This window comes from Bombyx mori, chromosome 1 (genome assembly GCF_030269925.1).
Source record: "Bombyx mori chromosome 1, ASM3026992v2".
Classification (NCBI taxonomy): domain Eukaryota; kingdom Metazoa; phylum Arthropoda; class Insecta; order Lepidoptera; family Bombycidae; genus Bombyx; species Bombyx mori.
In genome coordinates this window covers 3,251,550-3,267,232 of record NC_085107.1, presented here as the reverse complement: position 1 = coordinate 3,267,232, position 15,683 = coordinate 3,251,550, and the positions used below count along the sequence as shown (strand labels likewise).

The window sequence follows — 15,683 nt, the reverse complement described above, 5'->3', positions numbered from 1 at the left end:
ATTTGGAATTGAAACCTCTTTTCAGTATATTCTACCTTTGGACTTGATAACCAGGGATGCCTTTACAAAATGGATGGTAGTCTTGCGTTCGATAATGGAACGTCCCGTGCCCGATACCACGCTCCAAGTTGACGAGGACGAACGGATGGAGCTACCCTGGTGGAAATGCAAGAAGTGGGCTGTTCACACGCTTTATCGCCTATTCGAAAGGTAGGTCATATAGTCTACCGCAATTTTCATCCAAATAGGTTATTGGATTTCAATAACAAATTTAAAAGTATTAGGCAAGGTAATATCATCTATAAGTGAAATTAAGTAAATTATAAGATAATTAAAACAGCATTTGATTGTAAAATATTAATTATTTGTATTAAATCTTTACATAAAATTTAACACCTTTAACGCCATATGAAAAATCGAGTACTTTTCATTCAGGCCACAATGCTCGCCGATGAGCCTTATCTTACTGAAACGCTTGAACAATGAGGGTCACTCGTGAATCTTTTAAAATATCCAAACAAGACGGTAAAAGTCGCTAATTTTATCTTCTGTACAAATTATCGCGTTTTATAAAATTAGATTCCCTGATTTTGGCTTTGGCCGAATGATATAGTACACTAGGCACACCGGTTGTTCGTAAAGAGTACAACGTGTTAAACATGAATCACGTTTATGGACAATCTTTCTGTATTTGTGAATAATCTCTGCTCGTTATTTATTTCGCCCCAAATGACGTCACGCTTATGAAACTGCATGCAGTAGAGTTCTGTAAAGCTAACGCAGATGTCTTTGTAAATAAAAGAAACCTAGCTCTCTATTACTAAAATATACTACTGTACAAAGCGTAGTATCTAATAATTGACAAATTTGTATACAACGATTCTCATTGCAAGTGACTGCCATTACCATTCTCCTTGAATGTCAATCTAGACCGTTTGCTGTCTCGTTTATCTACAAATTGTACATATAATAACTTATTTCGAATAATATAATCAATTGATAATAATCAACACAGGGTCTCTTTTTTTCCTACCTAAACTGATGGTCTAGACATCTAGACATCAGCGTAACCTTAACTAGTAGGTGACTTCACGGGGCTCAAACCTGACGACGTTGCTAACACGAACCCTAGCAAGAGCCGTGCGTCGCATAATCTACCACCGGATCGGAAACGCGACCCACTGAGAAGATCCGGCGAGAAACTCAATGGGCTGTGTCTGAGGGTTAATTTACTCGCCGAGCCCTTCGTCGCAAGCGACGGGTTCCACTAGAACGGGGACTCATGAACGTCCATTTAATCCATCGAAATTTCCAAATGTATTCTTAGAATCCTGAATGTAGTATATAATCGGTAACAAGTAAGTCAGTCGGTGAACGGTCGAAGGTCACTTGAACATCTTATATAAGAACGGTCAATTATTATTCGTTCTGTTTCGTCTTTTTGTATGTCTGTCTTTTCAGAAGTCAAAAAATGTACTGCCTCGCTGCTGGTCACGTACGCCCTCGTTCCATTTATTTTTGAATTATTTTCAAATGTCTGTCTTAGTCTGTCTATGTCTAGTCATTATAGGTTTTATGTCTTGTCAATGAGGTTGCACGCCACGACATCCCCACCTCCAGTACCAGAAGGCTGGTACTCAAGATGAGGAGTGTACGTCCAACCTGCACAGTTTCGTCGCCGGTCTTGTGTAGAGTCCATGTCTAGTCCGAACTTTAGCAACGCGAACCATGTCGTCCTTACCAGGGAAGACCTGCTCGATCTTGCCAAGCGGCCACTGGTTGCGGGGTAGCTGGGAGTCAACAACAACTACGACGTCACCAATCGCCAGTGGTCTGTCAGAATCTCTGTACCATTTGTCTCGTCGTGTCAAAGTGGGCAAGTACTCCTTGACCCAGCGTTTCCAAATCAAGTCTGCAAGTCGTTGAGATTCTCTCCAAGTCCGTTTCAGTAAATCATGGTCCGTAAACATTCCGAAAGGATGGTCAATAAATTCTGTCTTTGGTAGTAAAAAATCATTCGGAGTCAAGGGCAAGTCGTCGTCAAAATCAAGAGGTACGTATGTCAGTGGTCTTGAATTCACCATGAATTCGGCCTCAGCCAGGAGTGTCATTAATGTCTGATCGTTAGGTGTTCTGGTCTTGAGCGTTACTCGCAAGCTTGTTTTGACGGATCTCACGAGCCGCTCCCAGCATCCACCCATATGAGGTGCGTCAGGGGCTATGAATCGCCACTCCAAGTGTCGGATGCTACCGAAGGTGATGAGTTCGTCTTTGTCGATAGCTTGTACAGCTCGCTTCAGTTCACGGTCAGCCCCACGAAAGGTAGTCGCGTTGTCACTGAAAATAATACTTGGACAGCCTCGTCTCGCTATCAGCCGTCTGAGGCTCATCAACACGGAGCTGGTTGTCAAATCGTGAACCAACTCCAGATGGATAGAGCGAACTGTCAGACATGTAAATAGTGCTACCCATCTTTTCTCGTGTCTACGTCCAACCTTCACTATAATTGGACCGAAATAATCTAACCCGGTGTAAGTGAAAGGTCGACTGACCTCCTTCAATCTAACATCTGGTAAATCAGCCATGAGTGGTGGCGAGGGCTTCGCACGACTGTTCTTGCAGAACTGACAGTCATTCCATGTCATTTTTACTGCATTACGTCCATTTATTATCCAGAATCGTCGTCTCACTTCATGCAGCACACGTTCGCGTCCATTATGTGCTGAGTCCACGTGATACTGCATAAGTTGTAATTTCACATATCTGTCTTTTGGATTCAAAATTATAGGGTGCCTGAAATCGTTATCACCATCTGCTCTGCAGATCCTCCCACGAACACGGAGGATGCCGTCCTTGTCTAAAAATGGTGTAAGTTGACGGAGCGGAGAATCTCGCTTCACTTGTCCGGTTTTCTTGACACTTTCTATATCGTCTGAGAACATTCGTCTTTGGCTTTCTCTAATCCAGATTAGCTCCGCTACTTTAACTTCGTCGGCTGTCAACTCACCGTGTCGCTTGCTACTCTTGTGCATCCAGTTGTGTACTGCACGCATAAACCAAGCGGTGCTCCTGATAAGTCTCCAGTATCGGGAAAAACGACTGTCATCGGGTAGCTCTACAGTCATTAAAGTAATTGTGCAAACCTTAACCTCAACGTCGTCAGGGTCCAGACTTATGATAAAATCATCTGGTGGCCAGGTCTCTTTGGGCTCACGTAGAAATGACGGTCCATTCATCCATCGTGTGTTGTCCTCGGCAACAGTCTCCCTTGTGGCGTCATCTGCAGCATTCAGTCCTGAAGGTACCCACCTCCAGTGACTGACCTCAGTCAGCTCAGAAATCTCACTGACACGATGGGCTACGAAAGGCTTGAAACGGCCACTGTCCGACCTAAGCCAACTTAACACGGTCTTTGAGTCAGACCAGTAGGTCACGGTACTCACGTCTATATTTTTCTTCAAAGTGTGAGCTAGTCTTGCACCCATAAGCGCAGCTTGTAGCTCAAGTCGAGGGATACTCATCACTTTAAGAGGTGCAACACGTGCGCGTGCAATAACAAAAGACACGTGCCATTTGCCATCAGTGGTTTTGTCTCGTAAATATGCCACACTGGCGAAAGCTTTGCTGCTTGCATCGCAAAAAATATGAAGTTCTGGCGGTTCTTGCTTGCCACATCCGTCGTTAAACAACCAACGTGGAGTCCTGAATTCACTGGTCTTTTGAAGCTCAGTCAACCAAGACTGCCATTTTTCAAACTGGCTAAGCTCAACTTCGTCATCCCAACCAACATTTGACTTCCATATGGTCTGCAGCAGAATACGACCCTTCACGGTGACGTAAAGCAAAAAACCTAACGGGTCAAATAGAGACATAATAAGTCTCATCACTTCGCGTTTAGTCGGTCTTTTAATGCCTGTCTTAATAGCTTCGCTTACCTTCGGGAAGTTCAAATGAAATAGAAATTCGTCAGTCTCTCGATCCCAACGCACTCCGAGTACTCTTTCAACCTGGTCATCTTTAACGTCTGAGAGGATTTTCAGACAGCTCGGGGCAAGTTTCTCAGCCGGTAAATGAGCTAGTAAACGTTTTGAGTTCGATACAAAATTACGTAAGTTAAACCCACCTGAAACATGAATGTGTACCACGTCATCCACCACCCGGATCAGATCATCTTCATGATCGAAAGAGTGGATATAATCATCGACATAGTGGTGATCAACAATTGCTTTATATGCTTCAGGTTTTGTCGTCTCATACCTACGAGCATTTATATTTTTAACAAATTGTGCTGATGACGGCGAGCATACAGCACCAAAGGTCATGACGTTCATGATGTAAGTTTCGCCATCCCACAAAATTCTCTGAGCATGTCTATCTTCCGGTCGGATGAGAACTCTGTGGAACATTTCCTGTATGTCCGCTGTCACAGCAAACTTTCCTGTCCGGAACTTTAATAAGACTGCTGGTAGTGATGTCAAAAAGTCAGGTCCTCGCAGTAGGAAATCATTAAATGACTTACCACCAGACTTCGCAGCACAGTCTAAAACAATCCGCAGCTTGTTCGGTTTGTTGGGGTTGAAGACTGCAAAATGCGGCAAGTACCAGATCCTAGTCTTAGTCGCAGGATCTCCTGGTTGAATTTTCGTGATGTACCCTTTGTCCAAATTCTCTTCTATCTTAGACCTGTACTGAGAAGCAAACTCTGGGTACCTCACCATTTTCTTCTGGACACCGTTGAGTCGGGTCATAGCCAACGGTAGGCTGTCCGGCAGCTGAAGATCGTCAGACTTCCAAAGCAGGCCAGTCTCCCACCTGCCTTCGGGTAAGAGCTTAGTGGTTCGCTCCATGATGTTCAGCGCTAGCTGATCCTCTCGAGAACGAGGAAAGTCGTCAGTCTGCTTAACACCAAACGACTCTGTGGAGAAAGACTGCTTGACCAGCTCGTGAAGTTCATCGCATCGACAAAAATGTAAAACAGTTGTATCGTCTGGTACACTACCCAGTCCTACATTTCCATGAACTACGTAGCCTAAGTCAGTCTTAGAAACTATTGGTCCAGTCTTATGTCTTTGTATTATCTGTCTAGTAATAATCAAATCAATGTTGTCTTGTCCAATAAGAAGTTCAATCATGTCAGGCCGTATGTCATAGTCAGTTACATAGTCAATCACCCATGGATATTTGTTTACAATTTTCTTATATCTAAAACTATCTACACATATATTAAGATTATTTACAGAACGTGCACTAGTTACATTATATACATTTGATACATTTACTCCGCGAATATTAAAAGAAACTAGTCTAGAGTTCGGTTCGATGGTTGTCATGCCGGACGCGCCGCGGATGCGAAGGCTCGACGTCGGTCCAGTGATGCCAGCTCTCTCCAGAAGTGACGAGTTCACGAGTGTCACTGCTGCTCCCTCGTCTAAAAGTGCATAGGTTAGCACGTCACCTTTCGCTCCGGATACTACAACTGGAACCACTTTTAAAAATACATGCCGATCCGCATTGTTGAGAGTATTAACGGTCTTGTCCGTGTGGTTGACAGCATTATCAATCTTCATGACGCGTCGCACAGCGTGGAGCAAAGTGTGATGAACTCTCATGCAGTCGCGAACAGCACACTTCGTCTTTTTTTCACAAGCCCTTAATTGATGTCGGCTGGACAAACATGAAAAACACAACTTCTTCTCAGTTACGAATCTCCAACGATCGTCTGTCGTCATCTGTATGAACCTCTCACAGCTTTGTATGTCATGCGCATCGCCGCAAAGGGTACAGGATAAATTTACTGCCGTTGGAGTCGTCGCCATCACTGCTGGTCTCCAAGGTCTAGGATCCGGTCTGGTCGGTGGTTTCACATCACTAGACGTCTTGGTGGTCAGAGGACTGATGAATGAAGCAGCGTTGGCCATTGTCATAAGCCACTCCGATATATGTGACAGCGTGACGGTCTTCACGCCTAAGCTCGCTGCATGTATCGCCCATTGATATCGTAACGTCGATGGCAGCTTACTCACAATTTCTCGTAATAACGTTGGATTCATTAAATGTCCTATTTCTTTGGTTGATTTCATAGTCGCCGTGACATTCTGCACAGCCGTCGCGAACTCTATTAGACGGTCTATGTCGTCGTGACGTATGTCACGTATTGCATGAATTTTATTCAATAAAATTTCGATGATATTTTCTGGTCGGCCGAAACGTAATTTTAATGTGCTGATAATGCGATCGAGATTGCTAGCGCTAACAAGAAGCGCGTACACTGCGTCACGTGCTCGTCCCTTCAAACATCGCGCGAGTCGGGCTATGTTCTCGTCATCGCTGTAGCCGCATAATTTTGTTGTCGATGTAAATTGACTATAAAAAAGAGACCATTCCTCGGGCTCACCAGAGAACGTAGGCAATTCTCGCGTACTTGACTGTCTTGCGAGGAGCTTAGTTACGCAGTTTGCTAGCTCATTCTCTTCTGAAATTTGCTGACAGCAAGCCGGTAATCTTACGTCATGTGCGTTTGGTAATGTTTGAGAGTTACCTGGTGGATTGCATGTCAGTTGCGGATCTTCTTCCTCTTCTAGGGCCTGACTTTCGATGGCTAGTTTTTCCTCCAGAAGCTGCAGGTGTAGTCGTGCGCGTTGTTCGGCAGCGTCCAACTTTAGTTGTATTAGTTTTTGTCGTCGAATCTGAGTCATTGCACTGGAGACGGTGGACCGGACAGACGGGGTCGGTGACGGTGCGCGACTGCTGTGGACGGACTGTCGGTCTCGCCCGGTCTGGTCAGCAGCGGCGGTCGTACCATTTGTCGAAGACGTCGCCATGTCGGTGTCTGTTCCTAGTCTTGTCTTCACCATAGAACTTGTCTTTTTGCTCGAAGGACCACTTGAACGGTCGAAGGTCACTTGAACATCTTATATAAGAACGGTCAATTATTATTCGTTCTGTTTCGTCTTTTTGTATGTCTGTCTTTTCAGAAGTCAAAAAATGTACTGCCTCGCTGCTGGTCACGTACGCCCTCGTTCCATTTATTTTTGAATTATTTTCAAATGTCTGTCTTAGTCTGTCTATGTCTAGTCATTATAGGTTTTATGTCTTGTCAATGAGGTTGCACGCCACGACAGTCGGTATGGCAGATATCTCGCACGATGGACTGCTGGCCAGTTAAGGCTGCAACAGATTGACTTCTGCAATTAAAGACCAGACGCGCAACCGGAGGGGGGAATGGCGCCGGAATGTAAAACTTCACTAAAAACATGACAGCCATTCTCGGAACACTATTGGCAGAGTGATCGTCTACCGGGAGTGTTGCGACGAAGAAGAAAAATCGATAACACAGCATCGAGCTGCCTTTGACGTAAATTTGGGTAACGACCCATTAAAAATCCGCCTCTGTATGATTGGTAGGGCTTATGAGTGTGAGACAGGCACGGTTCGGTACTATCATTCGTTTGAAGAGTCCGAAAGATTTTGGTCTCGTGCCTAATGCGACATTCGTCGAAGTTTACCCGGCAAATTCGTGAGCTGATCATTCCCGTTTACGTCACTTACATAGGCGGTACTGAAAATTTCGGAAATTAACGAAGTGACACAACATTACTATTTAAAAATGTATTTATTGCTTTTCGAAGTATTCTCCGCGAAATTTGACACATTTTTCCATACGATGGAACCGATCATTGAAGCAACCATTCCATTCGGAAGTTGAGGTCTCCAAAATGGCCGTTTTGTAGGCGTCCACAGCTTCTTCAGGTGATGAAAATCTCTGTCCACGCAATTTATTCTTTATTTTAGGGAAAGTATAGAAATCATTAGGGCTTAGGTCGGGGCTGTACGGCGGATGGTCTAATAATTCTATGTTTTCTTGCTCTAAAACTCTTTTGTTCTGTGCGCGGTGTGAGAACTCGCATTGTCGTGATGAAGGATGATGCGGCGGTTGCAGTTCTCTTTATGGAGTTCAGAAACGACCTGTGGCAAACAAATGCTAGCATACCATTCTGCATTAACCGTTCTTTGTCCCTCAAGAGGAATAGTCGTAACATGGCCGGTTTTGGAGACAAACGTGGCCACCATTTTTTTTGCAACACTCCGTGAACGAACAATTTTTGTTGGCTTTAACTCATTTTCGAACACCCAAACTCGTGACTGGTTTTTTGTTTCGGGTTCGTACGCGTATATCCAGGATTCGTCACATGATACAATGTTGTATACAGCATTTTAGGATCCTGCGTGGAATCTTTCGAGAGTTCTGACGCACCAAGTAACGCGAGCCGCTTTTTGCTCTTCACAGAGCGAATGCGGTATCCATCGGGAAAACAACTTTTTTACACCTAATTGTTCATGCAAGATTATTTGTATTTGACTCATGCCAATGTCTAAAGTTGCCTTAATTTCGCGGTATGTCACATGTCGATCTTCCTCAATCAGCTTACGCACAGCATCAACGTTTTCTTGGGTGACTGCAGTTTTTGGACGACCTTGACGGGGATCATCACTGAGCTTGACACGTCCACGTTGAAACTCAGCAAACCAGTGATAAATTGTGGTTTTAGATGGGGCTTCATCACCAAATGCAGAAATCATCCGGTCAACACACTGTTTTTGTGTTAAACCACTTCGAAAGTCATAATAAATCATCGCTCTTGAATTTTCTCGAGTCAATTCCATTTTCTCAACGACTAAACAAGTTTGACAAAACCTCGTGACAAGACCGAGAATCTTTTTTAAACAAATAAATGGTATTCGATTTTTAAAACCAAGGAGTTTTCAATTGAAAAGATTTTAATATGACAGGAACAGTGGAAATATTCCATCCCCGATACTTTTAGTGCAGCCCTCGTAAAATACGGCTGCGGTTTTCGCGTTTAGATCCTATGAATATTAGAATGTAATTTTATTACAGAAACGCTTTAAATTTTTTAAGTCTGTGGACGTGATGTATGAAATTATGATATAGAATATAAGCGCCTGTTTACATACGTTTATCAGGCGTTTATCAGGCGTCTATCATTACGTGATTGCTTTCGTGATTTTAACGCTCTGGATTGATTGGTAAAAAAAACAAGCTCTACTATGTCTCTAATTTTTCATTTTAGAACAGTTTGTTAATATAGGCTCCTAGCAACGTTATATAGGCAGAGTCATTGTTGTCGGAATAAGAATTGCTATTATTTCAAATATTATAATAGCTTTGAAAACCCGGAAAAGTGTAGAGTTGTTAGTTCAGGAAATCATATTTGAAATTTAAATGAATTGTTCCTAAAAAAAAATTACGTACGAAATGCAGTTCTAAATAATAATTTACAGTTTGAGGCGTGTACTATAATTATTATTATGATTAAGTTTATGTACAGAGTTAGGAGGTAACCAGGTGCAATCAAAGTATAACTATAAATGCAATACATTCTGTTGTATTGGAGATTAATGAATTTAAAGAAAATATTAGCTGTAACAGCAAATTTGATGTCATTATTTATTCATTATTCATTTATGTAACGGGAAATAAGTCTCGTACGTGTGAAGAGAAGCTGTCAGTTACTTAATTATTATCGTAGATATTTTCGACGTTGTTTTAACATTGGTAAAATTTGGAAAACAATATTATCTATTTTGGGAAATCTAAATAATAATAACCATTTACTGCACTAAAAACCTACGCGTCGAATTGAGAATATCTTTTATTTATTTATTTGAAATTTATTATAAATATTATGTATATACAGTCAAAATCTGTTATAACGACATCGAAGGGACTGCTCATATTCAGTCGTAAAAACCGATAGTCGTAACAACCGGTTATGCTTAATGTGTATCGTGCAAGTACAAACAAATCGATAGGGAATTATTGGAAAAATATATTTATTCAATTATGTACATTTTGTTTATTACACATAAGTACAATTCATATTATTTTTCTGTGAGCATAAAATCTATAATTTTGGTCTGTTTGGAACACTTCTGTTGTGCATAGATATTTTGTAATCCACGTTGGATTTTAATTAACGTATCGTCATTGCTCTTTCCAAATGGTTGAAATTGTCGAGTGTGATACACGGTATTCCTTTGCTACGGCTTTGTTTGAAATTCCGCTCTCTAGCTTGGATATAATACGCGATTTTTCATCAATATTAATTTGTTTTCTTTTTCTTTGCGACATTTTGAAAGTTTCACGAATAACTCCACAAAGTTTTGGTGCGTCTTGTGTATAGATAAGTAACAAACTAACTGAAGAGATATGAAGAAGCGGGCTTTGACTCTACTGCATGCACGTGTTTTGTTTCTAAGAATTAGAAAAGACCCTACACTAAACTAAATCCTACTGTTTTCTTTCCTGATTTTAATAGTCACTGAAGACAAATGTGGATACCTATTCAAATTGTTTACAATACAGCTTAGCCGGTCGTTCTAACAGATCTAATTCTCCGAAATATTAGTTAAATGTGGTCGTTTTATAGGGTATGTCGTTATAAGCAATGTCGTATAAAGCAATATTTTTAATAAGGCGCTCATATAGCATTCAGCCGGGACCTTTGTTCTAGGTTATTATAACCGGCATGCTGTTCTAAACGATGTCGCAGTAAACGGTTTTGACTGTATTATGGAATTCGTGAAAAAAAACCACTAACTAAAAACTACTAATTATCTTTGCTTTTGACATAACAAGTAGGACTATGAGCGTCATATGTAGAACCATAATAAGAAATAATTGAATTAATAAGAAATATTGTTTTACTTGTGCGCGAGATAGCTTGTGATGTGTAAGTGTATGATGGACTGACTGAATCCTGACATTCAAAGTACTTGAAATCGCTGTAACGAAATACCGGTGGTAGGACCTCTTGTGAGTCCGCGTGGGTAGGTACCACCACCCTGCCTATTTAATTTTCTGCCGTGAAGCTGTAATGCGTTTCGGTTTGAAGGGTGGGGCAGCCGTTGTAACTATACCGAGACCTTGAACTGATATCTCAAAGTCGGTGGCGCATTTACGTTGTAGATGTCTATGGGCTCCAGTAACCACTTAACACCAGGTGGACTGTTAACTCTTCCACCCATCTAAGCAATAAAAAAAAACAATCTACAGATAATATTAAATTTTCAAGTCTCACCCCAACACAAGAGCGAAACAGTAACGATTGATAAATGAAATTGTTTGCCGTATCAGGTATGGCAGCCCGGTGAACGCGCGTGAGGAGTACGTCCAGTTCGCGGAGTGGTACCTCACCACCTTCACCGGTGGTATCTTGGACGTGCTCCTTCGGATCCTGGATCAGTACAGGAACAAAATATACATATCGCCCCGTGTACTCCAGCAGACGCTCAGCTACATCGATCACTGGTAATTTATATTATTATTTTTATTATTACAATATTGTGTTTTCAGGTTGTTTTTTTTAATACGCTTTTATTACCTTCAGACGTATGTATGTTTGTAACGGAATCTTTGAACATGATTTTGACCCCGTTCAAAACGTCGGATTAACTCGAAATTTGGTATATTTATTAAGGACCGATGGCAATTGAATATTAGAAAAAATATTTAAAAATTTGAGATTCAACTAAAAAATTAAAAATAAATTTTAATAAATTTGAATTAAAAATAGTCTAAGAAAAAATGATTTTATTGTAAAAAAGCGTGAGGTGCTTTTCAGGATATTATGAAAATAACCCTCCTATTCATATTGTTCATAAACTATTTATAACTACTGATACCATGTACCACTATTTTTTAGTTGGGTTTTCTATAAAAGCGTATTTTGTTAGAATTTTTAAACTATTATTTATTTCTATGTAGCTCTAAATAAAATGGTTGTCATCAGTGACCGACCTGTAGTTTCAAATGCTTCAACCGACTTTTTAATGTAGGGATTTCTTCTAGCTTGTTAACCTTTCTAGCTTCATCAGGACGAATAGGCGAGCATATACTTGGAATACGACAGATTCGACCCTAACGTGCTCAGATTTGCACCAAACAATTTGATCGCTCAAAACAAAAACCATTTCCAATAGATTGATACCTAGATCCAAAGTTGCATCTACAAATGTTGCCATACCTGCCTCCTACGTTCCTTATTGCTGTGACAGAAACATTATCAAACAAAATCAGGCAGGTCACATCCGTCGTCTTTTATTCTCTGTATTGGTGTGAACTCCGGGAAGAAATCTTTATTATTTGCAAATTGTATAGCGAAGGTTCAATCTTCTAAAATAAAACATTTACGAGCAATATCAGCAACCGTCCATAGCAGGAGATTTTATCTCGAACCTTCCTTAGGAAAAAACGTTCCATCATGTTTCCCTCAGAGACGTACATAGTTTGAAGGTAACATCAAAAAGGTGAAGAAAACTAACTCTAGTATCACACAATTTTGAATCAGAAACGGCAACATTACAATAACTCTCCACGCCCAGGTACCCTATTACCCATTTGCAATGTCACCATAATGGACCGATGATGTCATGTAATATTTAAATTATTCGAGACTTCAAGGAACGAAAAAAAAATGATAATTGTACTATGATCTAAAGTAACGTAATAATACTCTGGTAATAGCAGTCTCACGGTAGTCAATTCCAATCCCAATCAACATAAAGTCCACTATTCGTGGTTTCAAGTTGTTATTGTTCTAATATTTTATAGATACATAGGTATGATTTTATTGAATAATTTATCATATAATCATAGTCTAGACGCCGTACAGGCAAACAAAATAATACAGGAATCCATACATTGGTGACTTTTTCTCTCCCAAAAAGTTGATATCCTTAATTACATATTAACTGCGTTACGGCTGAAACTTCGCAAATGCAATCAAATTATCTACATGAAATGGTCAACTATTTGATGTAACGTCAGAGGTCGTTAGTGAAGAATGGAGTCGTTTCCAATTTTACTGGCATTGCAATATACCGACAGTCACAAATCGAAGTATATCAACCACGTAGTTGGAAAAACATTGGTGTTATACTAGATTCGGTATAATCACAATGTGTCTGTTTAAATATTCTTTTCAGGGTTAGCCGTTAGTACATATGACATTGTTATCGATTTGAAGTATTTAGCCCTTGTTCTTATGACGACAAAATATGATGAAAAGCAAACGCATTTTTTTTTTTTGTAATGAACTTATACTGTCAACTGTTTGGGTTATTGAAACATAATACCCAATTGATTATAAATATATCGATAGCTGACCATCTCGCCGGTACTTTTATGTTTTTACAGAAAGCCCGCGAAACTAGAGTTTATTTCATAGTCCCGAGAGTCCACATTCCAACTGAGTTTATAAAGTACCACGAGGCTTAAGTACATATTTCTCTTTGAAAGAAATTCGATTCTTATTAAAAGTAATATAGACGGATTCTTATCTATTCATGACTCATGAACAGAGTGTTATTTAAGTTTTAAGAATTCTAATGCAAGGCTCTTTATTTATACAAAGTCGATATACCAATATTGCCTATTAACATGATACTGGAGTGCTGCATGTTGCATTACACAGTAAAAGCTCTTTATTCGTGGAGCATATTTTCCATATTTTCCGTAAATATGACGCGAAAACAGAAACCGTGGGTTGCATTTTTTTTAATCCTCGTTCGTGAAACTCGAATAAGGAGCCTTTACTGTTTAAACTACCATGGCGCAAAAGCCTACCCTGTCATAGATACAAACGTTACGCTTGGCTACTTTGAAATATGACAATATAAATAAAACTGTCATATTGGCAGATAAAGAAGTAATATTTTTAAATTATGGTACTCTAGGATTCATAGCTATTCCCAGTAACCTCTTTCGAGATTATTTTAGCAGTATGTTGAAGTAAAAGGTCCATAGTTTGGTTTTACGAAAATGAGCTTAATGTTTGCTTTCCTTAAACAGCGTAGTCCACTCGCACTCTTGGAAGTTACTGAAGCCGCACATGTTCGCCATCATACAAGATGTTCTGTTCCCCCTGATGTCTTATTCTGAAAATGACGAAGACCTCTGGGAAAATGATCCTCATGAATATATACGCATCAAATTCGGTACTTCTTTATATATGTAATAAATGTTGTTATTTAAAAAAAAATTGAAACATACCCTAATGGTTTTTATTGTTTAAATTTATAGATATTTTCGAGGACTATGTTTCTCCTGTAACAGCAGCACAGTCTTTGCTCATTTCCTCTTGCAAGAAGCGAAAGGGAATGCTCGAACGGACTATGCAACTTTGTATGCAGATACTAACCTGCCAGAATGGAGAGTATGGTCCGAGGCAGCGTGATGGTGCGCTTCACATGGTCGGCACTCTGAATGAAATCCTTGTCAAAAAGAAGTTTTACAAGGACGAGATTGATTCCCTCCTTAGCATGTATGTCTTCCCTGAGTTCCATAGCCCACTGGGTTATATGCGAGCCAGAGGTTGCTGGGTATTACATTGCTTTGCGAGCATTCGCTTCAAGAGCGAGCAGCTTTTGTTTGAGGCTGTTCGCCTTACAGTCGATTCTTTGTTGAACGATACTGATTTACCTGTCAAAGTAGAAGCGGCTATAGCAGTACAGATGCTATTAACATCACAGGAAAAGGTCCATAAGATCCTCGAACCTCAAGTTAAGGAAGTAACATCAGAACTACTGAAGGTTATCCGTGAGACTGAGAACGACCATATTGCTAATGTGTTGCAAAAGATTGTGCCAATGTATACTGAGCAGCTAATGCCAATGGCTTTTGAGATAACAGACCACCTTGCTACCACATTCAGTAAGGTAATTGAGACCGATGCAGGCACCGATGAAAAGGCCATCACAGCAATGGGCCTCCTTACAACTATGGAGACTGTACTAAACGTAATGGAAGATAACCCGGAGATCATGGCACAACTCGAAAAAACTGTCCTACGTGTAGTTGGACACATCCTTCATCACAACATTATTGGTCAGCAGAATCTTAAAAGTTACTAAAATATTTCGAAACTGTAAATTGGAATTTGTACTAATTTCAAAATCATCAATTTTTCAGAATATTATGAAGAAGCCATGACTTTACTATGCAATCTAACAGCTAAAAGCATATCTGAAGACATGTGGAAGGTTTTAGAATTGTTGTACCAAGTCTTTGAGAAGGAAGGGTTTGACTACTTTACAGACATGATGCCCGTATTGCACAACTATGTAACAGTTGATACCAATGCCTTCCTGTCCAACGAAAATCACATACTAGCCATGTTTAACATGGTCAAAGCGGTATGTTACTGTTTATCTGCTTTTTAAAATTTAGTTTGTACAAATATAAATTTTGTGCTTAGCGATCTTAGGAAAATTAAATTACTATCATACAAAATTTTACTAGTAAGATGTTCTAGAAACTGCTAGCTGTGAAGTACTGTGTGTGTACTAAAATATCATAAGAAGTTTTAAGAGAACTTTATTCATTTGTTACGGTTGTAGCATTTAAAAGATTAGACTCGCAAGTAAAATTATATTTATTACAACAGAATATTAAAAATTAAAATTGCTGATGAACTAAATACTGTTAATTTCTCACACTTTATTAAAATTAAGAAAACATTCTGGCTGTGCACTCTGATCATAACAACAACAAAACCAGCTGGTTTTCAAAGCAAAGCGACCTAACATCTCAGAAAACAACTTTGACATGAAACAGTCTCACTTGTCTATTTACATTTAGAATGTTTTATATCAGAATTAAT

At 40.0% G+C, this 15,683-nt stretch overlaps 1 protein-coding gene across 2 annotated transcripts in view; it reads left to right on the top strand.

The window, feature by feature from the left end:
- LOC101736825 (importin-7) overlaps positions 1 to 15,683 on the top strand; it is a 30,438-nt gene that overhangs the window by 3,788 nt on the left and 10,967 nt on the right. For both annotated transcript variants that reach the window (XM_004932773.4, XM_012696020.4), the window contains exons 3-7: positions 26 to 210; positions 11,159 to 11,332; positions 13,874 to 14,019; positions 14,105 to 14,908; positions 14,993 to 15,216. In XM_004932773.4, the coding sequence (XP_004932830.1) occupies positions 26 to 210; positions 11,159 to 11,332; positions 13,874 to 14,019; positions 14,105 to 14,908; positions 14,993 to 15,216 (1,533 nt within the window). The remainder of the gene's footprint in view (positions 1 to 25; positions 211 to 11,158; positions 11,333 to 13,873; positions 14,020 to 14,104; positions 14,909 to 14,992; positions 15,217 to 15,683) is intronic.